Source organism: Neoarius graeffei, chromosome 21 (assembly GCF_027579695.1).
Source record: "Neoarius graeffei isolate fNeoGra1 chromosome 21, fNeoGra1.pri, whole genome shotgun sequence".
NCBI lineage: Eukaryota > Metazoa > Chordata > Actinopteri > Siluriformes > Ariidae > Neoarius > Neoarius graeffei.
Window position 1 is genome coordinate 36782919 of NC_083589.1, and position 27621 is coordinate 36810539.

Sequence of the window (27621 nt, forward strand, 5' to 3'; positions counted from 1 at the left end):
CGAGGGAGTTGCTTAGAGGAGCCCATGGCTGTTGATTTTAGGGACAAGTTTGAAGAGTCAGAGAATTTATACAGCTTTGAAATCTGCATCATCTGACCTTTCCTAACGAAGAATTTGAACAAGCCACAGCTCAATAAGCTAATTAAGGTCTGGAACCTTGGTAAAAGTTACCCGAGAACTCAAATGTATTGGGGTACCCAAACTTTCGCATGGTGTTCCTTTTCTTTTTTCACTCTCCAATTGTACAAAAAAAAAACCAAAAAAAAAAAACCACACAAATCTTGCAGAAAACGCTGAAAAGAAATGTCTCGTCTTTACCTTTATGCCTTTTGGTGATCAGTTCATCTTCTGCTCACTTAACTATTCACAGTAACAGACATTTTCACTAAGGGTGCCCAAACTTTTGCATGCCACTATAAGCAGTCCAACTGCACAGTGTGAAACAGTATTACATACAATTACATGGTAATTGTTCAACTGATCTGTTTTTCCTGGATAGATAACTCTTAGCAAGGGGTTTCTCTCATTATGAAACTACAGCGAGAGCCTACACAGTTTAATACATCATTATCATTCGTACCCGTGAAAGCATGCTGGTTAGATTCAGGTAGACTTTGTGGAACTTTCTGCCACTTTCCTACATCTGTGCTTGGGCAGTCGTCCTCCGTCTCCTGGACGGATATGATCTCACACACTGGTACGTAGTGGCTGCCTGCTATAACACACACAAACAAAAATCAAATAATTATATAAAATCTTTAAAAACCCACGAAAGCAGCACACATTTTCATCAGATGTAAACTCTAATTTTGGCCTTCATGGACAAAAAGGGATTCATCATTAAGTAATCCAATCTGGTTTGTTCAGTAATGCATGAATCCAAAACATGTCAGGAACGTCGATGCTCCCTTCCCCGACAGGACAAGCTGGTGATTGTTAAACCTAACCCCTTTCTGATTTGTTTTTGCACTCCGATAGTATCACAGTTTAAATGTTATCTTCAAGAGGATCTGATCGAGGACTTAAAACATCAAATCTTCAATGTTGACAGTATAAAACAGGCCAGGCTAGTTCTAAAGGAGTTGCTCAAATTCCTTTCCTTGTCATAACACCAGCAAATGCATGATGATATCTGGTAGTGAACAGGGAACAGTGAAGTAATCATCATCTGAAACTGAATGTCAGCTGCTTGGGTTCACAAGCTTTCCTTTGAAAGACAGACAGTCTGTCGAGCTCGAGTTATACATCTTCATTTCCGCCATCATTAACATCATGGCTTACAACCATGATGTTATGAAAAAAATATCCTCTTTAAAGGGCACCTCTTGGGTAAATTCAGGAATAAGATCAATGTAATTCTCCTATTTTATATTAAACTTTGGTCAAATATCGGTCACATTTTGTGCAATTTTTTTTTTTTACCTTGCGCAATACCAGAAAAATTCAGGTGAAATCAAGCCATTTGAGGTGAATTGGTCCGCCTCTGAAAAAACTTGGCATTTGGATTTCCCGGCAAACATTGATTGACGTCGCGTACGGGACGCCTCCTTCTGAATCCTACGTCAGCACTGGTTTGTTTATGAGAAAACGACCTGGTGGTTTTCTGCAAATTTCTTCAACGTTATCGCGTAATTATTAAAATGGTTAACAGATGTATCGTAGGAGGGTGTAGCAAAACCAATCTTGATGGGATTAGTACTCAGCGTTTTCCAAAAGACCGGACAATGAGAGAGAAATGGGAGCGCTTGGTCTACACAGGCTGTGCACTGAAACCGTGCAAAGCTCGCGCAGCCTGCTGGCGCTTCCGCAGGTGACGTCACGAATCTGGCTCCAGACTCCCTTGGGATTTTTCCAGATGCCTTTTGTTATTTTATTTTTTTTCTGCTGTAGACAGATGGCCTTGTGCAAATTACCCTTCTGGATGAGTGTGTAAAGGGACATACTTTCATATAAAAAAAAAAAAAAGAAATTGGTCCAGAATATGCACTTTAAGGAGTCTATGACCACCGATCAGATAGGTGACAATTTAAAGAAAAAACAAATCCAAATATGATTTTTTAGTAAGGTATTGAGCGGCCATGAGTCACCAGGGCAGCTTTAAATGCACCTTATAGATACTACCGTACAAATCTCCAGGACTGTACTGGAGTGGCGAACACTGTTCTTCCAAAACGTACTCCCTCGACTGGTGTTTTGATGGTGGTGCTCGAGTGCGCACACACACACACACCACAAGTGTCAAGCTCAGATCTGGTAAGGCCAAAAAAAAAAAGCGTGTGGTTTTTTTTCCGGTTACCCGACCGACCCTAATCCGTACCGCCCGACCCTAAACTTTTTTTTCGTTTTTTTTTTTCCCCAGTCGCGACTTTTACATATAACCCAACCGCATGAACCGGAAGTTGTCGTCACTCACTGGGAAAATCAGGGCTTTCCACAAGCGCCGGCTGCCGGCCATACAGCCGACTACACAATTAAGTCCAGCCGGCTACTTTAATGACTTATTTTTGTAGCCCACAGGCTCTAAATATTAATTTTAGATTGTAATAAAATTAAATGTTTATCTAATGGACTGACAATAATGTCAAACTGAACCGCACTCATTTCAGTTGTGATTCGCGCTGTTTGTACCGATAATAACCACAAATTCCCCGCCGACTTCGTTGATCAGGGGAGAGTAACTCATCCGCGGCCCCGACATGCGGTGTGTGCGTGCGCACTCGGCGGAGGCAGTAGTGTGTCGGAGGCGACATCGGAGGGAACAGAAGCAGAGATGACGCTTATTTTGTCTTTCACCTAGAGACATGATTCAAACTTTAAAACGGAGACAAAATTCTCCTGTGTGGATCTGGCATTCAACTTTTTTGCTAGGTTCTATACTTTTTGATCAGTCACAGCTCAAACACCATGAGCAAATCTGGAGAAATTCAGGCTTTATAATGGGTGTCTATGGCGTTACACACCAGTGGCGCTCAGGAGTTTAGAGAGTGTAGGCAGCTTGAAAAAAAAAAAAAAAAAGCTCTCACTTTCTCATTTAAACTGTTTTCTCAGCCACAAAATTTCACTCTACACACACAATTTTCTCAAAAGTTGTAGTCACACATTGTGTGAATCAAGACAAGTGTCTCCCTGAGCGACAGGATTTACAGTTTTTGAATGAGAAGCCTGAAAGTAAGGAGAGGACAGCCGCACTCTCCCATAGACTCACATTATAAACCTGGCAGCGCTTTTACTGCAAAATCAGAAAAGTCACTTGTTTTTAACTCGCTCTAATGTCCACATTTTTTACACTAGGGACAAAAAAAATACATTTGTGTGTTCATGGGAGCCTTGCAGCACTCAATGTGAAAGAATTTTGTGAATAGCTCCTTTCGTTTCCGTGTAAATCAGCGTTGTTCGAGGAGAGGGAACTCTGAGAAAAAGCGCTCTTTGCTTGTTATATTGTGCCTTTTCCCTGCACCGTTACCAAGGCGACGAGCTGCACTCAGGGAGCAGAGAGGGGCGGGGCTGCTCGCTCTCTCTCTCATGGTGTATTGAGCTGTTATATTTACAGAAACATTCATGTTAAAAGGTGTCTCATGCTGCATCAGATTCATCAGAGGTGGTAACTCAGGTGACCTGCAAAGAAATTCATTATATTTTGTGAAATCATTCCTGTCTAAATATAGGTTATGGCAGCCATCTTGAAAAAAAAAAATTCAAAAAAAAAAAAAAAAAATGCCTGCCTACCGACCCTAGTTTTGAAATCTACGTAACCGGAAACACTTTTGTGGCCTAACTAACAGTTCTAGCATATGATTTGCATAGTTTTTTTTTTATAAACTATTACGTGAGCCCTCATGTCCTGTGGATCAGGTGGAGTCATCCTGGAAGAGACCACTCCCTACCAGGAGAGAAAATGTTTTATCAGAGGATAGAACAACTTCGTACTGATTTACAGTGATGCTTCGCTCCAATGCAGGGTTTTCATTAGTATGGAAAACAGATAAAACGTGAAAAGTAACAGATTAGGCTGGGGGTCATGTGGGTCCAGGGCAACGCCCTGATTGGGGGGGGGGGGGGGGGGCACTTCAGGTTGCCCCGTATGCATTCATTTAATGGTCTTCTGCATGTTAAATTATAATAAAGCAAATACTTGATTTATTTGGTGTATACTAATGAAGTTACGGTTTGTTTGTTTTTTTTGTTTGCCAGGGAAAGGGAGGCGGGCCAGAATTATAACGTGGCAGTACGCCACTTTAAAAACGCCCGTGGAGAACACTGCTGGGCATTTTCCACGAGACTTACCATTTTTTTCTGAGAAGCCGAAATCGAAGAGTGTTCACTTTTGTTTTTTTGCAGTCGCCATCACGCTATACCATACAGGATAGGATCGCCATCTTAACATGTGGGAACCTTGTGAAGTGCTATAATTTAATACACGCTAAATGATTGGCTAATCCTTCTTATATCGTCTAATCGGTTCCCACACCTCTTATCTAGACACACGTACACAGCCTCAGCAACCAAACCCTTTCCTTCTCAAACAAGTCAGACGAGAAAAGTTCGAACAATTACGGGAAAATTACATTTGGCCGAAAAACAACCAATTCAAACCTCATTACAACCGATGATTTCGCTCGGCAATCGGTTACGAATGAAAACCCTGCTCCAATTGGGACAAATGGGCCCAAACCACGTCAGTTTAATCCTACAGTATAACAGAGCCGCCAGTTCGTCTTTTAAATGCTCACAGATTGCATAGTAAGAGTCTTTTACCCAACACCCTGAACATGTACGGTAAAACTATCACCTCGAAGAATATCTTTTAACAGTCAGTTTACATATTTCCAAGTTTTTCACAAACTGCCATTATCAAAACAGATCGTCAAGTCAAGTTTATTTGTAAAGCGCTTTTAAGAATAAATATTGTCACAAAGCAACTTTACAGAATTTGAACAACTTTAAACATGAGCTAATTTGATCCCTAATCTATCCCCAATGAGCAAGCCTGTGGCGACGGTGGCAAGGAAAAACTCCCTCAGACGACACAAGGAAGAAACCTCGAGAGGAACCAGACTCAAAAGGTTCCTCATTTGTATTGCTGATTCTAGTGTTCTTTGTACAAATCTCTCACTTTAAGACATCCTGGCTTCAAGCGTTCATAACATACCAAGGTCACAGAACAAGACTGGACATTCCACTGGAGTCTGGCTAATGATTCTCCCTGATGGGTGTTCTTCAGTCATTAACAAACTGCCTGATGTACTGTCTCTGTATGATGCAACAGTATCAGACTATTACTCCAGACAAACACTTTGACCCAAAAAAATTATGATCCATGGAAAGTTCCTGACCTCAGGTTACCTTAAGTGTCCCATCTAAGATCATACGGATAGATGTGCCGTTTCGTAACCTCCATTTTATTGATGTCTAATCTCGTACGGAGGAGATCACCAGTGAACACGTGTGAATATATTTTCTGTTGAACCACACCAGCGAGCAACAAGAAGGACTGGACTTGCTGCCCATCCATTCTGACATTCAAGTGTGGAACAACACGAACATGAGAAACCTGTTTGTTAATTGTTTCGTAATGAAATGTTAAGCTGGTTGTGCAAGTGTAGCAGCAGAAACACAACAGCTGCTTTACAGTGCATGGAAAAGGCCAAAGTGTATTACCAGTCACCTTCCACTTCTCTGTACTACAGGGTGGTTGGACTTCCACACAAGCACACTGGAGCTTTGAGTTACCCGGGGGCTCAGCTAATAAAATTATGATTTATCCATCCATGATAAACTAGATGAAGAGAGTACTCGCACGATTTCTCATGTGCACATTGGACCTAAGCCTCATTAATCACTCACACACCCTTATTTTCACCAAGTGCTATTCTTGGTCATGTTTCAGTATCTCCATAAAGGCATGCAGATTTAAATCACATGCTTCGTTTGTAGATGCTAAATATAAAACATAGAAAGAATTTCAAAAACCAAAACTAGCCGTGTCACATCTCACTATTTGCGAGATCAGGACCGGGACTCCTGACCTGACAGAAGGAACAAGTAGAACTTTACAGCAATGACATTAACAGGATCCAGATGCCTCTACCACCAACAAGTCTAGTCCTTTTTGGTACCAGTTTGGATGCCTGAAATGCCTTTCAAATATACAGTGCCTCAAAAAAAGTATTCACACACACACACACACACACACACACACACACACACACTTCTTTTTACTATATTGCATCATCAAAAGGAAGTACATTAAAAGGAGATTTTCTTCCAGCTCCTTTTGGAGTGACACTCTCTCTCTCTCTCTCTCTCTCTCTCTCTCTATCTATCTAATTAAGTATTTAGATGTCCTAAATGTTAGTTTTACAAACAAATCTAAAAACTGCTTGAGCACTCACTAAATATGTAAAACAGGTGACAACTGTCGTATTGTGTCCAATCACATGCTTGCACAAGAAATAATCGGTGATTCAGGGAGGTGTCTCAGCCCAGACTGGAATGACCTGAAAACAGGTGTCCAGCAATGTTCTCCACCGCACTGAGGAGCATCAAAAAAACGGCAAAAATAATAAAAGAGCATAAAAGTTTGAGTCAAGATAAATCTGTGATTGCTGCAAAACGACAATGCAGAAGTGCTGATTTTGGAGGGTTAATGAATACTTATCAAATAAGCAGTCTTATTTTTAAATAAATTGAGGACATCCAATTTTTTTCCCCCAAACTTTGTTACTGTCGAGAGTGACCTCAAAATGGGCAGAAAAAAAATCCTACAAAGAACTGAAGAGCCACTGCATTGCTCCGTTTAGGTAAATATGAAGCAAAGGCTAAATCCCACTAGTGCCAATATCAGCAGCTGAAAAGCTTTGTGGGTAATGAAGGAAATTTCACTGTGAAATAATTTATATAGCGTCTTTCACAAAACCCAAGGTCGCTTTACAGTTATAAATAAATAAAGTCCACCAAATAGAGGTCAAGATGTCATTCCAATGGTGCAGCAGCCACAGTCCCACCAAAAGGCACACAAAAACAAGTCCCACACCGCCAGCACAGCCGCTGCGACGACGCCGGCAACATCACTCGGAACACCACACCATGGATCCACAAAGCGAGCACAGAAGCACCGCCACGCAGAGCGCTGGTATGTCTCAAACCACCTGCACAGCTGCCGCGACACGACCAAGCAACATCGCTCGGAACATCACACCAAGCATTAAAGCACAGAGCGCTGGACAACTACGATGTTAAAATGAGCAACGAGCTCACTGCAGTCCATAGCTGGGAGCACAGGCATCACCCACAGTGAACCGACGCCCAAAACCGGGTCCAGAGCGTCACCCCAACCGGCAGACAGAAACAAAACATCAAACTACACAAACACAAAAATAAAATAAGTGCTGTCAAAGTTAACTCGATAACGCGTTAACGCGATCTCAATTTAACGCGATTAAAAAAATAAAAATAAAATAAATAAATAGTGCCGTTAACGCAAATTCTAATTTGGCCCTGCGAGTCACCCGTAGTTCCTGCTGAGGCTTGTCGCGCGCTGCTTCAATAAGAGTACGTGTGAGTGACGGAGAAAGGCATAGACATATAAACATCCTCGCCGCCATATTGGATGTGGCAAAGTGGAGATTCTTCAACCGTCTCTGGTATCACGTCTAGACAGTAGCCGAGAATAAAGATGCCTCGTTCACGTGCTGCGTTTAACTGTACCAACAGGTTTACCGGCCAAACGAGATCACATGGGATTACCTTTCACAGGTGAGACTGGAAAATACTTTTCAATACTGTTCCTTCAGTCTTCAGTTTCCCAGCTCATCTCCACCGGGTAGGTGTAGAGTTATAAGCAGTGAGAATTAGAGAATACAGTGCCACACTATGATGAACGTTTTTGAACGTATGATGAATGTTTTTATTTTTGTTATCTGTTTTTTTTCTTCTTTTATGGCAAATACTTCTCTTCAAAAGAAACTAATGAAGAGTAAAATAAAACTTTATTTTCACAGTGATATGCACTTTATTTTTCATCCCTTGGTTTTCTCATCTAATATGGAAGTTATGGATGTCAGTGGCTGTAACAAGACGAGTTATGCTCTGCAATAATAAAAAAAAAAAAAAAAAAAAAAAACCCTTTTGTACAAAGCAAGCCCATTCACTTTATGCTGATAAGAGAATTACAATGGTTTTTCATGTGACAAAAATGTGCGATTAATCACGAGTTAACTATGACAATCGCGACATTAATCGCGATTAAATATTTTAATCGCTTGACAGCACTAAAATAAATAGGGGGGGGGGGGGAGAAGAGAGAGAAAAAAATAAAATAAAGCTCTGGTGAGAAGCAGCAGCCAGAATGCGCACAACGTTCTCTCAACCGGAAGCAGGAAACGTACAAAAATTATGACGAGAGCAATTTTTTTTTTTTTTTTACACTCAAGGTCAACTCAATTTTATTATTTAAAAATAAAAATCTTGGACACCAGAAATGATCACGTTAATTAGATGCACTTTTTTTGCCCTTTCCTTTTTAACTATACATAGCACAGCAACAAACATCCACTCGGTTTATTGATCTTTCTAAAAGAGGTCCAGGGATTCGACCATCTCAAAAGACAGATCTAAAATATTTATCGGCAACAGAACCACATTTACAGCGACGGTTTGAAAACAAGTCGGCTTTGTTGGCAGCATTAAGCAGGGCTGTGGTTTTGTAAGAAATCTAAGACCAGGCTTGGGCTCCATCACCGGGCAGATGCAAGCTCGAGCAGGCACGTCACGTGAGCGGCAGGGATATGCAGACAACGGACATGAGCTCATTACTGAAGCTTAAATAACACGTTGCCCTTCCCCGAGTCTTGTTTGAACAGCCACACATATCGTTTATCCAACGTATGGCATTAGACTTTAGCAAACGTTGGATTCACATGAAATGACCCTTGATAAATACGGTCTCTGCAGCCTTTCCCCCCCCCCACATTATGCATTCTGGGAAGACTGTCATTTGCAAGATGGGGAGTTAGGTTACATTAGATACTCATTTTGACAAGATCTATTTTTCACACCTTAGTTTGGTTAGTTAGTCCAAATCAACCCATAGTAGTCGTAGTTGCTTAGACAAAACCATAGGAGATGACTCAAGCAAATCTAAAAGGAAAATGGTGTGGTTTAAAATGAATCAACAAGTATGCCACTTTTATTTATTATACTCCATGGGGTTCTTAGAGAGGAAAGGACTGACTGCATGCAGTCCAACTAAGACTTGAAGAAACTAATGAGATCATTGAGATGATCTAAATCCTGGTGCATGTGCTCATCAGCAGACGACCTTATCACGGTCCAAGGTTGACCCATAACTCATACTGCTTAGCATGGGAGTACTAGCTTACCCAACTTCAGACATCCACAAAAATGCTCTGCTTTATTCGTGTTCTCATGTTTGGCACCATCCCAAGATCACGTCTTCATTTGGGTCTTGGTGGAGCTGATTTTCTTTTGAAATTTGAATGACGCATTTGTCTGGCCAAATAAAAGGAACCAAAAACGCAACACACCAAGATTCCAAGACTGAATAACCAACAACATGTGTGACATCACCGTTATACTGGCACTGACTAACACTATATAGGGAGAGGAAAAAAAAAAAAAATTTAGAACAATGAATCAACGCTTTGCGAAGAGCAGTTCAGTTTCAAAGCCAGCCTATTTTGTTAATAAAATAGTAGGCTAGCGAAAATGTAAAATGACCCCAATCGGATATGCACAGACATAGAGCTGGAGAGTTCTGGGAAACGTGAGCACCCTTCACACTAGTGCTTTACGTAAAATGATAACGCGACAGAGCTCAACATGAGCATAAAAGACCCTTGAGAACTGACAGAACCATCATTGAAGATGACCCATTATTGAAACGCGATGAGAACGATTTCTTTTCATTACCGACATGATGTATAAGTGAGTGTAAAGAGCTTTAAGTGCACTCGGTGGAAGGTCACCACTTGATGCACATTACTGTACTTCTATTTCCAAATCATCAGAGAGAGACCATACATTATCACCCTGAAACGACTATTTATGAGCAGCACTCATGTATCCAGACACACTACATTACTCACTTCTTACAGAGCTGTGCTGCCTCTCCGGCCCTGTTCAGACTCTGCGTTCTCATCCATCGCGGGTGATCTGATCACATGCAGACAGCGGAGACGGACAGATGTTCGCACCAGACTTTTCCAGGGGTCTCGACTGCATCTTTAGAGACCACATGCTCAAATTTCATCAGTGGAAGGGTTGCCAAATCTACTAAAACCACTCTCATATGATTTCAAATCCAAACTCAAAAATATGAGCCAACAGCAAACAAAACGGTTGTATTAAGCCAGTAACTGGCATTTCTGAATCAAACCATCAGGCATCGTGATAGATCAGTTGATAAAACCTTTAAATCATACTCTCATCTCACTGTGGGGAATTTGAGAAAGATTCTCATCTAATCATGTTGCATCTGCATTCAAACATAACCTACAAAAATCAAGAGCAACAACAACAAAAAAAAAAAAAAGCGAGTTTTATTTGTGAACAAGAGCATGTCAAATATCTTACAAATAATAAACAGTCTACAGTACCTGTATTGTAGTTTACTATAGTTTGTGTTCGAGAACGTGAAAACTTACGTGCTTTTTCACCATTTGTACACTTGACTGCTTTAATTTAGCAATTCTGTCCAATAACAATTTACCTTCCAGCTGGTGTAGCAGTAGCGCTAGCGAAGGCCACTGCTAGCTGACCCATGACTCAGTGCTGTTAGCACGGCAGCCCAGTCACCTTTCAGCCAGCGTAGCAGTACCGTTAGCGAAGGCCAATGCTAGCTTACCCGTGACTCATGCCCCTTTTCCACCGAAGCAGTTCCAGGGCTGGTTCGGGGCCAGTGCTTAGTTTGGAACCGGGTTTTCTGTTTCCACTGACAAAGAACTGGCTCTGGGGCCAGAAAAACCGGTTCCAGGCTAGCACCAACTCTCTGCTGGGCCAGAGGAAAGAACCGGTTAAGTCAGCGGGGGGGCGGAGTTGTTAAGACCAACAACAATAAGACCGCGAAAGATCGCCATTTTTAAGTGACGAGAAGCAGCAGCTGTACAAACGCGAAGTCATCGATTATTATTATTGTTGTTGCTGCTGCTGCTTCTTCTGCGTTGTTTTTGCTTCGATATTCACGCCAAGGTTTATGCAAACGTAGCGCCGTAACTGACGTATACAGTGACGTAACTGACGTGGCTTCCCTTAGCACCGTGAGCTATGGAAAAGCAAACTGGTTCTCAGCTGGCTCGCAAGTTGAACGAGTTGTGAACCAGCACCAGCACTGGCTCCGAACCAGCCCTGGAACTGATTTGGTGGAAAAGAGGCATCAGTGCTGTTAGCACAGCAGTCCAGTTACCTTCCAGCCAATGGAGCAGTAGCCTTACAGAAAGACAATGCTAGCTGACCCACGACTGTGCTGTTAGCACGGCAGTCCAGTTACCTTCCAGTCAGTGTAGCAGTAGCCTTAGCAAAGGCCAACGCTAGCTTACCCACAACTCCGTGCTGTTCACACGGCAGTCCACTTACCTTCCAGTCAGTATAGTGTTAGCAAAGGCCAATGCTTGCGCAGTCAAGCCGAATATTATTATTTTTTTTCCTCTGTGTAATTTACTTTTAAAATCAACATCGACAGCTAAACACAATTGAGTTACCTGGCAGCCAAAATTCTCTCAAAATCTATTCTTTAACGATGCAAACCTGGTGGCCATGTTTGTTTACAAATGGTCACTGTCGCTCGCTAACACGGAAGTTTTACATCTCTGACATGTGACGTCATGTTATCTTGTAACAATATCGCAAGCTCATTCTCCATCAGGTTGACTGGCGAAAGACACGGAACAAAAGCGATGACAACATTGCATGCCATCAATAAAACCACTAGAAGGGAATAGAACATGTTTTTATTGCATAAAAAAAAAAAAAAACAAGTGTCCTGTATGTATAATAATTCCCGATATTTCACTCCGATGCCGTCACTCCCAGCGTTTTCTTGCTGACTAGACTCGTGTTGTCAAAATGGCAAACCTGTTCAAAATTAAAATACTTTTGATTAACTTTCATATTTTTTTGTCGACGTGTCCATATAATATAAAGAACATTACACTGTGGCTTGAAGATATGAAGCTTATCTTCTCGTGTTGAAAAATGCTTCACCCATTCCTGAAATATACATTCACCACTTGGAGATAAACTTATCTTTGCACGACCATATAATAGCCTCTATTACCCGGCCACACTGTAAATCTGCCACATCCAAGCCCGACACTCCATCAGTCCAACATCATAACCATCACTGCAAAATGTGCTGCAGCTTTTAAGAGTACTGTAATGAAACATTAATTCCTAATGAAATAAAACTAAAACACGCCATTTTCTTAAAGAGGCTAGTTATTAAAAACCACGACACTAGAACGGGCTTGGACAATTAATATACAACCTCGGTTTTCTTCACTCCTATTCAGCTGAAGTTCTTCCCTTTTTTTTTTTAAAAAAGAGAAACGATACAGCTTGTTTACCGGGACAAGTTACTGAGAAGTAGCAAAGTCCTCTTCCCTGAAAACTCTTCACTTGTAAACCATTACAAAAGACACAGTACAGACACCCGAGACTCCTTCTATACCAGGTTAAAGCAACATCGAACAGAACGCTTAAAAAATATCAGTGATTCTATGGTTATTATTATTATTATTAGGTTGAAGATGATATGGATTACCCGCCATACAATTCCCTGGACAAATTGTTACTTTAGAAACGATAAAAACACCAGCATTAATATAAACATGGCTGCACACAGACAACTAGGCTTTTTAAAAAAAAAAAAAATTATTATTATTATTATAGGGATGTGAACGGATCATGAGACGCATTGGACCTTGCTCAGAGCTGCATGTAGTGCTGTCCACTTGTGATCTGATCACCCGAGACGCCTCTTAATATCAAGTCTGAATGAGGCCTTAGTAGTCAAACCTTTTCAGCATTCAGGTTTCCAAGTAACAAAAGCAAGGGCCTCGACAGTATCCAGTGAAGGAAGGAAAGAAACTCAATTCCAAAGCAGCACAACCCCTGGGAAAAGGTGTGTGCAGGCTTTCGGAGGAAAAGAAATCCAGGTAGCGAGTGCACTTTTGTATTCTAGGCCACTGGGCTCACTGACATTTCTATGGTGAAACCTATTATTACAAGACACACATAATAATAATAATAATAATAATAATAAGTTTCAATTTATATAGCGCCTTTCTCAAAACCCAAGGTCACTTTACAACTATAGGCAGAAAAAAAGTCCACCAAAGAGAGGTCAGGAGGTCATTCCAGTGGTGTAGTGGCTACAGTCCCACCTAAAGACATATGAAAACAAGTCCCACACCTCCAGCACAGCCGCCGTGACACCACCAGCAACATCGCTCGAACACCACGCCATGGATCCACAAAGCGAGCACAGAAGCACCGCCACTCAGAGCGCTGGTATGTCCCAAACCGCCTGCACAGCCGCCGCGACACAACCGAGCAACATCGCTTGGAACATCACGCCAAGCACTAAAGCACAGAGCGCTGGACAACCACGATGTTAAAATGAGCAACGAGCTCGCTGCAGTCCATAGCTGGGAGCACAGGCATCACCCACAGTGAACCAAGGCCTGGAGGGAACCGACACCCAAAACTGGGTCCGGAGCTACACTACAACTGGCGGACAAAACACTCAAACATCAAACTACACAAAAACACAGAAAAAAAAGGGGGGGGGGGAGAGAAAAATAAAATAAGCAAAAACATGCAGGTGTCTTTCCTATAAAACACTGTTACGGTCAAAATCAGTCAACCACGTGTTCTTGGATTTTATTCTCAATATTTCAGTCAGTTTGTTCGTAAACTGAGCAGCACACAATGCTTGGTGCCATGGAGGAAGACAACTGGTGCTCTCTCAATATACACATGATGAGGCCTCATCCAAGATGGCTGCAAGTCTGCATACAGGCAGAAGATTAAACAGCTGGTGTTCTGGTGCAGTCAGAATAATCTGCAACTAAACACACTCAAAACAGTGGAGATGACCGTGGACTTCAGGAGACACCGCTCTGCGATGCTCCCCCTCACGACATGCAGCAGCCTCGTGTCAACTGCGGAGACCTTTAAAGTTCCTGGGAACTCCCATCTCAAGACTTGCGATGGGGCTCCAACAACAACAACTCCATCTTTAAAAAAAGCCCAGCAGAGGACGTACTTTCTGCAGCAACTCAAAGTACAGTCTGTCACGAACAGTTCTATACTACCGTCATCGAATCCGTCCTGTGCACAGCCATCCCGGTCCGGCTTGGAGCAGCCACAAAACAGGACAGGAACAGTCTGCAGCGAACAGTAAGGTCAGCAGAAAGGATGATTGGTGCTCCTCTGTCCAGCCTCCAGGATTTCATTTCACGAACCAGGAAGTGGGCAGAGAAAATCATGACGGACTCCTTACACCCTGGTCACAACCTTTTCCAACTCCTCCCCTCCACCTGGTGCGATAGAGCACCACGAATCAGAACCACCAGACAGAAGAGCAGCTTCTTTCCCTGTGCCATCAACACCGTAAATCTCTGACCTGAACCATCCTTGCCATTATACTACTGTACCACTTGTATCTCCTGCATACTGCTGTTTGCGCTACCTCATGGCACTCTGACTGTCGTGTATACTTTTAATATATTGTGTCTTGTAAATAAATATCCTGCATATTGTCTGCGTGCGTGTACTGTTTATATCGTTGATAGCATACACTGTAAATTATATGCCATCATATAATGTATACTGTATATAACTGATCTAGATATTTTTATGCACAATATAAATATTCTATCCACATTCACTGGATATGAGCAATCGTGCACTCTGATTGGCTACTCTACTACTAGACTATCAGCTCATATACTGTAAGTAGAGAAAAACAAAATGGCAAAGCGTGTTGCTGAACCAACCGAGGACAAAATAAAAACTCTACTTGAAAACAAAACCCTACATATAAAATAAATTTTATATATATATATATATATATATATATATATATATATATATATATATATATATATATATAAAAATAAATTTATATTATATAAAAATTAATTATACACACACACCATGACCAAGGTCTTGAAAGTACTGAGCGAGGCCCTCTGGGCTGAGATCAGTGTTCAAAGCCGAGGTCACAATATTTAACCATACGGACCGACCTTAAGCTGGTAAATAATATTTATTTTTTTCTTTACCAAATTCTAACAGAAAACAAGAGCATCCGAAAGGGAAAACTGAGCCGAGCCGCCATTTTGAATCCTCATTCACAGCTGGAATGCAAATTGCTTTCTCCTTGGTATGCAAGTGCACTTCCATGGCAGGGGGGGGGAAAAAAAAAAAAAAAAAAAGCTACATTTTGCCACCTATGTAGCCCCCCATTTGAGTCATTCAGGATTCAGCCATGTTTTGCTCCGTGTTAGCAAATTACAGGTTTTAGCTTTCTCCTGAAACATTCTCTTTTATTTCTTCTTCCTCAGGGTAGTAAAACTCGCTTTCGCTGTGAAGACTGTCGTTATTGCTATCCATGCTGTAAAATTAATGCTATTCTCCTGAGAAGTGCTGGCAAAAATTTTATATTTTTGATAATTAAAAAAAAAAAAAATGCTGACAAAAAATTCTACACTGCTTGTTGTGAACGAGCGAGTTGCCAGACGTCCGTAACTTGGGTCTGTACCATAGGACACGGACCCGCTCACCAGCTAATCAGAGCGCAAGATTTGGACCACAAAAAAAAAAAAAAAAAAAAGGTAAGAACGTCTCGGATTTTTATTTTTCAAGAATTATTTTAGCATTTTTTTCCCACAAGTTGCTCATTTTGCCAGTTTGTTTACATTCTTCATCTTTTAGCATGAAAATTTGTTGAATTTTTTTTTTTTTTTTAAGACTGGTTCAAAAGCTCAAAGAAGTTTGAAAATTACAGAACAGAAATCTCATCTCATCTCATTATCTCTAGCCGCTTTATCCTGTTCTACAGGGTCGCAAGGCAAGCTGGAGCCTATCCCAGCTGACTACGGGCGAAAGGCGGGGTACACCCTGGACAAGTCGCCAGGTCATCACAGGGCTGACACATATGCCGCTTTTCCACTACCAACGCGGCTGAGTTGGGCTGAGCCGTGCGGTGCTGAGTTGGGCTGAGCCGTGCCGAGTTGGGCTGAGTCGAGCTGAGTGGGGCTGTTGGAGTTGCATTTCGACTACAACCGCGCTGAACCGTGCTGGCTGGAAGTGGGTGGACACATTGGGTGGAGTTAGCGAAAGTGGGTGGACGTCACGTGATGTCGTTAGGCGGCGCAAACAGTGACATCGGTAACCTTTTAAGCGGTAGTCTCACGACCCGGATAGTAAACAATAAACATGGAGTCGTTAGTGTTGCTGGTCTTGGTGCTGTGGCTTGTTGTCACCGACAACGCCAACAGATACTGGCAAGAGCGTATAGATGAGGCGAGGCGCATAAGGCTTCAGAGCAGGTTCAGATCCCTTTGTGATCAACAGGAGGTCATGCATAAGATGGAGCAAACCACTGTTCATATTTTCATGCACATTTTTGTTACAACACTACTTGATCATAGATAATTAAGGGAACCCCGTAGATTTTCAATCTATCATATACCCAAGTAATCTATAACAAAAGAGTTTAACTTGCATGTTGAACTTTAAGGTGAAATTTCAAATGTGTATACATTAATACTATTTAGGACAGGAATCATTGAAACACTGGTAAAATCTATCCTATAATCATGGATCTAAAACCTCCGAGACCCTGAAAATGCATGAGAGCATCTATTTTTTTAAAAAAAAAATTGAAATTTTTTTAAATGAACCCCCCTAGTTTCGCTTTACGCCATTGGCGCTCAATTGTCTGTGTATTATCATGCCAGAATTTAGGGCTTTAATTTTTTTTCTTGGGAAAACACTGTATATTAGGGATGTCCCGATCCGATCACGTGATCGGAAATCGGGCCCGATCACGTGGTTTCAGACTCGATCGGAATCGGGCATTACCTCCCGATCAGGGATCGGATATATATCGATATAATATATTCTCATTTTTAACACATCAATAGCTATGCGTTGGCACAGAGTGAGACCAGACCTCTTGTCTCAACACAGCAACATCAACGCGTGCAGCATGACCTCACTTTGTAGCGGAGACGCTATTGGTTATTGGCTGCCTGTTGCCGGCGAAGTTGAACACGGAAGCAGTTCGAAGCGGAAAGCAAAGCATGTCTGCGGTGTGGCAGTATTTCAAAGTTGATGACAACATTGCCATAGCAAACTGTGAAATATGTAAAGTTGGAATTTCAAGGGGTGGACAAGAAAGGGCCGCATTTAATACAACAAACCTGATACGGCACCTGAAAAACAAACACCCGACACAATACAGCGAGTTTTTAGTGCTGTTGCAAACGTGTTGGATGACAAAAACAGGCTCAAACCTGAAAGGGTAGAAATGCTTGTTTTCATCAAGAAAAACGTTCATTTCCTTAATTGAAATTACTGTATACTACTGTGAGATGCATTCTTAAAAGCAAATTACTGGCACTGTGGCAGTTTTATTATTATTTTTTTTTATTTGTTTACATTCCTGCCAGGTATTTTAAGGTTATGTTTTTAATTTATGTTATTTATTGTTCAAACTACCTCACGTAAGTGCTCTGTTTGCTAACGGAGTTGTTGGATGTTAAAATAAGGTGTTAAATTAAAAAAAATGAGGAACATCCTGGATCCGTTTCTTTCCTCGTCTTTATTATTTTTTATGGATTATAAGAAGTATCGGATCGGGACTCGGTATCGGCAGATACTCAAAATCAAATGATCGGTATCGGATCGGAGGGCAAAAAAACCTGATCGGGACATCCCTACTGTATATTGTATAATAGTTACACTAGTTATTGTAAACTGCATATGTCTATATTCTACATTACATATATTGACACTTTTCCCCCCCTCCCCTGTATTGAGATACACACACCAACGACTGGAAGCAAATTCTCTGTGTGTGTGTACTCGCGTGAGAGAGAGAGAGAGAGAAAAAAATGTACTTGGCCAATAAACCTGATTCAGATTTTGACTCAAGCATTGTTCAGAGATACACAGGGTCTGGAATTTACGCCGTGGTCAACTTCTGAACAAAACAAAACTACTGCCCAAAAAAAAAAAAAAAACCCTGTGAAAACAAGAAAAGGGAAGCATTGTGTCATATGTTTACAGTGAAGAGAGTCTGCAGGCCTTCTGGGTAACAGCTTAAAGTGCATATTCTGGACCAATTTTGTTTTTTTATATGAAGGTATGTCCCTTTACACCAGGGGTGTCCAAACTGATCCATAAAGGGCCGTGTGGCTGCAGGTTTTCATTCCAGCCATGCAGCAGCACACCTGACTTGGCTCATTCAATCAACTGAACTGTCTTCACACAGTCAAATACTTGCAGCCACACCCACCCTTGATTAAAGGGTGGGTGTGTCAGTTGATTGAATGAGCCAAATCAGGTGTGCTGCTGCATGGCTGGAATGAAAACCTGCAGCCACACGGCCCTTTATGGATCAGTTTGGACACCCCTGCTTTACACACTCATCCAGAAGGGTAATTTTGCACAAGGCCATCTGTCTACAGCAGAAAAACAAAATAAAAACAAAAGGCGTCTGGAAAAATCCCAAGGGAGTCTGGAGCCAGATTCATGACATCACCTGCGGAAGCGCCAGCAGGCTGCGCGAGCTTTGCACGGTTTCAGTGCACAGCCTGTGTAGACCAAGCGCTCCCATTTCTCTCTCATTGTCCGGTCTTTTGGAAAACGATGAGTACTAATCCCATCAAGATTGGTGTTGCTACACCCTCCTACGATACATCTGTTAACCATTTTAATAATTATGCAATAACGTTGAAGAAACTCGCAGAAAACCACCAGGTCGTTTTCTCATAAACAAACCAGCGCTGACATAGGATTCAGAGGGAGGCGTCTCGCACGCGACGTAACGAAAATCAGTGTCTCATCTCATTATCTCTAGCTGCGACCCTGTAGAACAGGATAAAGCAGGCAAGCTGGAGCCTATCCCAGCTGACTACAGGCAAGAGGCAGGGTACACCCTGGACAAGTCGCCAGGTCATCACAGGGCTGACACACAGGTGGTGTTTATATTAGACCGTATCAGCGGATCATCAGATTAACGTTTTTAAAACGATTCGCGTGCACACAGCAACGCCAATACACGGATACGCTAATCACATGACCACGTAAGTTGTGTCAGTGCAGCTCAGCGCTTCCTCCTCAGCGGCTGCGCTCCAAATCACTCCGCCCTGAACAGCGAGTGCCCTCTGGAGGGTGCGCACCCCGGCCCTGCGCAGCTCACAGAGCGCGCGAGTGAAGCACACGAGCAGTGATTTGGGACTGAGCCGCTGTGTGTGTGATCCCAGTGCATATCGGGCATGCGCAAGTCACTCACCACTTGCAAGTGGAAGGATGGCAAGCCTCAAGACAATCATAACTACACAATGGGCAGTATTTGCATCTTACTATGAACAACATTAAGAATGACAAAGCAAAGCATTATATTCATACTTTTATACTCTCTAATGAAAAACAAAAAGGTGATACAAGGCGGAAACAATAGCAGGAAGTGAAGTCCGCGCCGTTTTTCAGCAGTCGCTTCACATGACCAACGTGGCATGAACAACGCCAGCGAATCAGGAAGGTGGATGTCACAGTGACGTTGTCCAATGACGACGTCAGCTAGAGCTCAGCACTGCGTTTCCTCGTATCTCAATGTTTACACAGCACCGGATCAGATATGACCTGGGTTGAATACGTGGGCCCTGGCGGATTCAAGTTGTTCCGCCTGTGGAGTCGTTTCCCGGCGTTTTAATGTGAAAGGACAGTGCATCCGCGACGAAAATGAGATGGATACGGTCTAATGTAAACACCACCATAGACAAACAACCATTCACACCTACGGTCAATTTAGAGTCACCAGTTAACCTAACCTGCATGTCTTTGGACTGTGGGGGAAACCGGAGCACCCGGAGGAAACCCACGCAGACACGGGAAGAACATGCAAACTCCACACAGAAAGGCCCTCGCCGGCCACAGGGCTTGAACCCGGACCTTCTTGCTGTGAGGCGACAGCACTAACCACTACACCACCGTGCCGCCTGAAAATCAACGCTAGGAAAATAGGAAAATTACCTTGATCTTCCTCCTGAATTTACCCGTGATATGCATTTTAACAGTGGAGTAGTAGGAGAATAATTACGGGCGGCACGGTGGTGTAGTGGTTAGCACGGTCGCCTCACAGCAAGAAGGCTCCGGGTTCGAACCCAGCAGCCTGCAAGGGCCTTTCTGTGTGGAGTTTGCATGTTCTCCCCATGTCCTCATGGGTTTCCCCCACAATCTGCGTGCGTGTTCACTGCTTCAGATAGGTTGTATGCAGAGGATGAATTTCACTGGGCTTGAAGTGTGCATGTGACAAAGGTTTCTTCTTCAATAGAAACACTGGAAGGGGGAATAAAGGTAAAAGATCTCTGTCGAGCATTATTTATAGCGCAGACAGTAAATGAACCATGAGGACATATGACTCCAAAGGTCAGCCTCCTCTTGAGGACAGTGAGCACTGCTTACACCTACCGCATCTCTGTCCTCTTTCCTGTCCTTTAGTCAGCATTCAGCTCAGGCCTGCAGCTGTCTTTCTTTCTTTCTTGTGGATGGAGTAGGAACTCAAGCCCTGCAGTGAACTTACAGTATACAAAGTAAGATCTGGGCGAGATATTGACTGAATGCTCCTTTTAAGTCTATACAGGACATGCTCAATGCTCTTTTACTGCTCCTGTTGATTTTGATATATGTTATTATGGCGGCACTGTGGTGTAGTGGTTAGCGCTGTCGCCTCACAGCAAGAAGGTCCGGGTTCGAGCCCCGTGACCAGAAAGGCGAGGGCCTTTCTGTGCGGAGTTTGCATGTTGTCCACGTGGGTTTCCTCCGGGTGCTCCGGTTTCCCCCACAGTCCAAAGACATGCAGGTTAGGTTAACTGGTGAGTCTAAATTGACCGTAGGTGTGAATGTGAATGGTCGTCTGTGTCTATGTGTCAGCCCTGTGATGACCTGGCGACTTGTCCAGGGTGTACCCCGCCTTTCACCCGTAGTCAGCTGGGATAGGCTCCAGCTTGCCTGCGACCCTGTAGAAGGATAAAGCGGCTAGAGATAATGAGATGAGATGAGATGAGATAACATGCCATGCTGTGTAATAAAGTGAACGCAAGCACGCATGCGCGCGCAGCAGATAGCACACAGAGTTAACCAAACAAAGAAGTGTTTAAAGACTCCTGAGGGGAAAAAAAGTCCGAATTTATTCGACTAATTTAAACCTTACCAGCCTTCAGAGGACCGTACACACCGCCAGCGGCCCGCTTTTGTCTCGTTTCGACCTCTTTCCAGGAGAGAAAAGCGCTGTTTAAAGTCGCCTCACAGAGCCGGTTGTGGAGGCTCAGCTGAGAGGAAAACAACAGCGGCGGCTTTTCCATTTCCCTCCGTGAAAAGAAACTCTTCCCGGCCCACTTTAAACCGTAGTTATCTGAACTTCATCTTCAAACCGACCTGAATAAGCTACTCGCTGTTGAAAGGCTCAGTTTCCCCCGGCGCCGCGCTCACAGACCGCCATCACACATAGCGGTTTCTGCTGTCTCGAATAAAACAACACTGACGGACAGAGCTCGAGCGCTTTTGCGTCTACACGCAAATCCGTTTACGTGAGCACGCAGGGGCGGAGGCGGGGTTTACGTCGGGGGCGGGTTCATGCACGCATGCGCACAGACTGTGCACGGGAGCTTTACGAGGCCCTGGAAGGTTCTTGTTTGTTTGTTTGTTTGTAATAAACAAGTCACGCTGAAAAAAACACACCTTTAAAAGTCTGAACTTCATTGTGTGACGTTACTAGATACCAATAATAGACACTAAACGCGCCTGCCCGAGTGACGCAATTCAGTGTGGGCGGTCCTATCCTCTGGACTGTCCGAACGGCGATGCTAAAACTTGCTGTAAGAGCAACAGGGAAATGAGAAATGAGTGAATAAGTGCAGGTCTGGAGCAGAAACAGAGGAAGCTTTGTCATATCTGCAGAGCTCGGGACTGTCAAAGAAAAGAAAATACATTCCACAGACCTCCTCAAAGCATTTATTCTCGGAAGATTTTTCAAATGTGTACAATCATTTTTGGAGATTTATTACAGCCAGATATTTTTCTGTTCATGAACATTTTATATGCGACTTATTTATGAATGAATGAGGTTTGGATTAAACCCATTTAATTCCAGGCACTGTCTGTCAGAGTGTCACAGTGGGGCGTGCTGCTGCTCCAGGGTCCTTCACTCCTCCTGGGTTCAAGGCTGAGCTCAGGCTTCTGTCCACAAATGAATTCAAGGAAAAACTTAAACTACTTTAAGAACCACCACAATAGAGCTCTACTCTGAGAACCACTGCTATAGAGCTCTACTTTGAGAAGCATCGCTATAGAGCTCTACTCTGAGAACCACTGCAATAGAGCCGTACTTTGAGAACCACTGCTATAGAGCTCTACTTTGAGAAGCACCGCTATAGAGCTCTACTTTGAGAAGCACCGCTATAGAGCTCTACTCTGAGAACCACTGCAATAGAGCCGTACTTTGAGAACCACTGCTATAGAGCTCTACTTTGAGAAGCACTACAATAGAGCTTGAGAACCACCTCTATAGAGCCGTACTTTGAGAAGCACCACAATAGAGCTCTACTCTGAGAACCACCGCTATAGAGCCATACTTTGAGAACCACTGCTATAGAGGTCTACTTTGAGAAGCACCGCTATAGAGCTCTACTCTGAGAACCACCGCTGTAGAGCCGTACTTTGAGAACCACTGCTATAGAGCTCTGCTTTGAGAAGCACCACAATAGAGCTCTACTCTGAGAACCACCTCTATAGAGCCATACTTTGAGAACCACTGCTATAGAGCCATACTTTGAGAACCACTGCTATAGAGGTCTACTTTGAGAAGCACCACAATAGAGCTCTACTCTGAGAACCACCTCTATAGAGCCATACTTTGAGAACCACTGCTGTAGAGCTCTACTTTGAGAAGCACCACAATAGAGCTCTACTCTGAGAACCACCTCTATAGAGCTGTACTTTGAGAACCACTGCTATAGAGCTCTACTTTGAGAAGCACCGCTATAGAGCTCTACTCTGAGAACCACCTCTATAGAGCCGTACTTTGAGAACCACTGCTATAGAGCTCTACTTTGAGAAGCACCACTACAGAGCTCTATTTTGAGAACCACTGCAATAGAGCCTTACTTTGAGAACTACCGCTATAGATCCTTACTTTGAGAACCACCGCTATAGAGCCTTACTTTGATAACCACAGCTATAGAGCTCTGCTTTGAGAACCACTGCCATAGAGCTCTACTTTGGGAACCACTGTAGAGCTCTAGTATAGAGCTCTACTTTGAGAAGCACCGCTATAGAGCCTGACTTTGAGAACCACCACTATAGAGCTCTACTTTGAGAACCACCGTTATAGAGCCTTACTTTGATAACCACAGCTATAGAGCTCTACTTTGAGAACCACCGCTATAAAGCCTTATTTTGAGAACCACCGCTATAGAGCCGTACTTTGAGAACCACTGCCATAGAGCTTTACTTTGGGAACCACTGCTATAGAGCTTTACTTTGAGAAGCACCGCTATAGAGCCTGACTTTGAGAACCACCACTATAGAGCTCTACTTTGAGAACCACTGCTATAGAGCCTTACTTTGAAAACCACCGTTATAGAGCTCTACTTTGAGAAGCACCGCTATAGAGCTGTACTTTGAGAACCACCGTTATAGAGCTCTACTTTGAGAACCACCGCTATAGAGCTCTACTTTGAGAACCACCGCTATAGAGCTGTACTTTGAGAACAACTGCTATAGAGCTCTACTTTGAGAGCCACTGCAATAGAGCCTTACTTTGAGAACTATTCCAATAGATCCTTACTTTGAGAACCACCGCTATAGAGCTGTACTTTGAGAACCACCGCTATAGAGCCTTACTTTGAGAACCACCACTATAGAGCTCTTCTTTGAGAACCACCGCAATAGAGCCTTACTTTGAGAACCATCGCTATAGAGCTCTACTTTGAGAACCACCGCTATAGAGCTGTACTTTGAGAACAACTGCTATAGAGCTCTACTTTGAGAGCCACTGCAATAGAGCCTTACTTTGAGAACTATTGCAATAGAGCCTTACTTTGAGAACCATCACTATAGAGCTCTACTTTGAGAGCCACTGCAATAGAGCCTTACTTTGAGAACCACTGCTATAGAGCTCTACTTTGAGAAGCACTGCTATAGAGCTCTACTTTGAGAAGCACCGCTATAGAGCTCTACTTTGAGAAGCAACGCTATAGAGCCTTACTTTGAGAAGCACCGCTATAGAGCTCTACTTTGAGAAGCACCGCTATAGAGCTCTACTCTGAGAACCACCGCTATAGAGCTGTACTTTGAGAACCACCACTATAGAGCTCTACTTTGAGAACCACCGCTATAGAGCTGTACTTTGAGAACCACCACAATAGAGCCTTACTTTGAGAACCACTGCAAATAGAGCTGTACTTTGAGAACCACTGCTAATAGAGTTTTACTTTGAGAACCACTGCTATAGAGCCATCACTGTACTCCTGTTAATTATTTGTATGAATTACTTCTTCTTCGCCCATCCAGTGTGTTCTGGGTTGGGTCCCTTTTCTAAGTACATACAGTCAGCAAGCCACTCCTCTGCTGCACTGCTTTCGGTCATGGACAATTTAGAGTTTGCAGTTAGACTAACTGCATGTCCTTGGACCATGGGGGAAACCAAAGCACCCGGAGGAAACCCGCTCAGACGTGGGGAGAACACACGAACTCCACACAGAAAAGCCCCTCGTCGGCCATGAGGTTCAAACCTGGAACCTTCTTGCTGTGAGATGACAGTGCTAACCACTACACCACCCTGCCTCCCTTAACCTAACTTTTGGTCTGCCCAAACAGAAAGCAGTTGTAAACTTTATTTTCATTCCTCAGAGTACAGTACTGCTTTTTGACAGAAGGTCATGGATCAAAGGTATCGGATTCTGGCACAGGCTCCATTCCTTGTCCAGACAATGGCTTTCTAGTTCCCTTAACCATTTGAATTCAACACTGTAGTGTTGCTAAAACAAGTGTTATTGAGTGTAGCTGTGAGCCCTTGTGGCTGCCTCGTTGACGTGATGTTTAATGCCTTTGTTTTATGAGCGTAATTGTTTGCTGTAAATTTACAAACGTGTTTACGTGTTGTCCGTGTCTGTGTTATATCTACACATCAATTTATGACCATGTTCACTGTTCTGAAGCCATGTTGGGTTTGAGCCAGTTCTGTGGCTAACCACCAAACCTGTATTTGTACTGTAAGTGTGAGTTACCAATAACAAAAACTGAATGTCTTGGTCAAGCTTCTTCCTCACCGATGCCACAATAACAACGTTTTCATAGATATGAGGAATCTTATAATGCTAATTATAAGTAAGCACTGGTCCAGTTCCACTCGATAAAACTTTGTTCAAATTTCATATACTGGCTTTCGGCTCTTTCTTTTCAAAAGCATTAACAATGAACATTAGAATGGTAAATTGTCTGGACATTCACCAAGGGCACTTACTCACACAGTGCGCCGTGGGGATTTATGTGAGTAGTAAGAGCTTACTTCAGCATTTTGTGATAACATGCTGTTTCGAATAAAACTGGGGTAATATTTAACCAAAGATACACTCCACGGTATCGGAGATTTGAGGTCAATGAGACTGGATAATACTGAGCAATATACAGAGACTTTGGAATTATAATGTTGTATCTTACTCTTCTGTTATTTTTATTTTTTATTTTTTCAAAAAAAAAGAAAGAAAAGAAAACGAGAGTAGCACATTCCCCAGCAAATAGGATTACTGTCAGACTCCTCTGGGGTCTTGGGTTCAAGTATGAGCTCGGGTTAATGTCTGGGTGGAATTTTGTATGTTTTTCCTGTGTCTGTGTGAGATTCCTCCAGGTTATCCGGTTTCCTTCCGCCTCCCAAAACATGCTGGTATTTGAACCGACTATGTTAACTTGCCCCCAGTGTCAATGTGTGTGTTGTTGTAGAGTCATAAATCGTGGCAGGAATTTCTTGAAGGTTAAAATAAACTATGCTTATGCCAGTCTAATCCATGTTTGATGGCAAACGATATGGTGACATCATAACTATATCATATACATTCCCTGGCCACTTTATTAGGAACACCCGTCCAGCTGCTGTTTTATGCAGTTAGGCGACTTTAATAGGAACTTGTTCTTGATTCTAAGATTCCCGTTCTTGGCTGTAGGAATGGAACCCAATGTGATGATCTGCTGTTGCATGCTGAGATGCTTTTCTGCTCACCATGGTTTTAAAGAGTGATTATATGAGTTACTATCGGCTTCCACACGGTGGTGTAGTGGTTAGCGCTGTCACCTCACAGCAAGAAGGTCCTGGGTTCGATCCCAGCGGCCGGCGAGGGCCTTTCTGTGCGGAGTTTGCATGTTCTCCCCGTGTCCGCGTGGGTTTCCTCCAGGTGCTCCGGTTTCCCTCCACAGTCCAAAGACATGCAGGTTAGGCTAATTGGTGGCTCTAAATTGACCGTAGGTGTGAATGTGAGTGTGAATGGTTGTCTGTGTCTATGTGTCAGCCCTGTGATGACCTGGCGACTTGTCCAGGGTGTACCCCGCCTTTCGCCCGTAGTCAGCTGGGATAGGCTCTGGCTTGCCTGCGACCCTGCGGGACAGGATAAAGCGGCTATAGATAATGAGATGAGATGAGACCATCGCCTTCCAGCTCAAACCAATCTGGCTATTTTCCTCTGACCTGTCTTAACAACAAGGCATTTCCACCCACTCAATGTTTTTTTTTCCTTGCATCATTCTGTGTAAACTCTAGAAACTGTTGTGTATGAAAACCCCAGGAGATCAGCAGTTTCTGAAATACTCAAACCAGTCCATCTGGCACCAACACCCATGCCACGGTGAAAGTCACACTTTGAGATCACAATGTTTCCCATTCTGATGTTTGAAATGAACATTAACTGAAGCGCTTGATTTGTATCTGCATGATTTTATGCACTGTGCTGCTGTCAAGGGATCGGCTGATGAGAGAACCGCATAAAACAGCAGGTTTATGGGTGTTTCTACTAAAGTGGCTGGTGAGTGTATGCCATAAATGAATGAAAAACCAAATAAAATCTTATAATTCCAACTGGACTTCCAACTAAGTACACTATATTGCCAAAAGTATTTGCTCACCTGCCTTGACTCACATATGAGCTTAAGTGACATCCCATTCCTAATCCATAGGGTTCAATATGACGTCGGTCCACCCTTTGCAGCTAGAACAGCTTTAACTCTTCTGGGAAGGCTGTCCACAAGGTTTAGGAGTGTGTTTATGGGAATTTTTGACCATTCTTCCAGAAGCGCATTTGTGAGGTCACACACTGATGT

At 43.0% G+C, this 27621-nt stretch overlaps 1 protein-coding gene across 1 annotated transcript in view; it reads right to left on the reverse strand.

The window, feature by feature from the left end:
• Nucleotides 1–21802, reverse strand: part of cerk (ceramide kinase) — a 58133-nt gene extending 36331 nt beyond the window's left edge. The window contains exons 1-2 of the mRNA XM_060903059.1: nt 21467–21802; nt 581–715 (exon numbers count right to left, since the gene is read on the reverse strand). Of these exons, the coding sequence (XP_060759042.1) occupies nt 581–715; nt 21467–21617 (286 nt within the window). The 5' untranslated portion in view covers nt 21618–21802. The remainder of the gene's footprint in view (nt 1–580; nt 716–21466) is intronic.
• Nucleotides 21803–27621: the final 5819 nt, after the last annotated feature.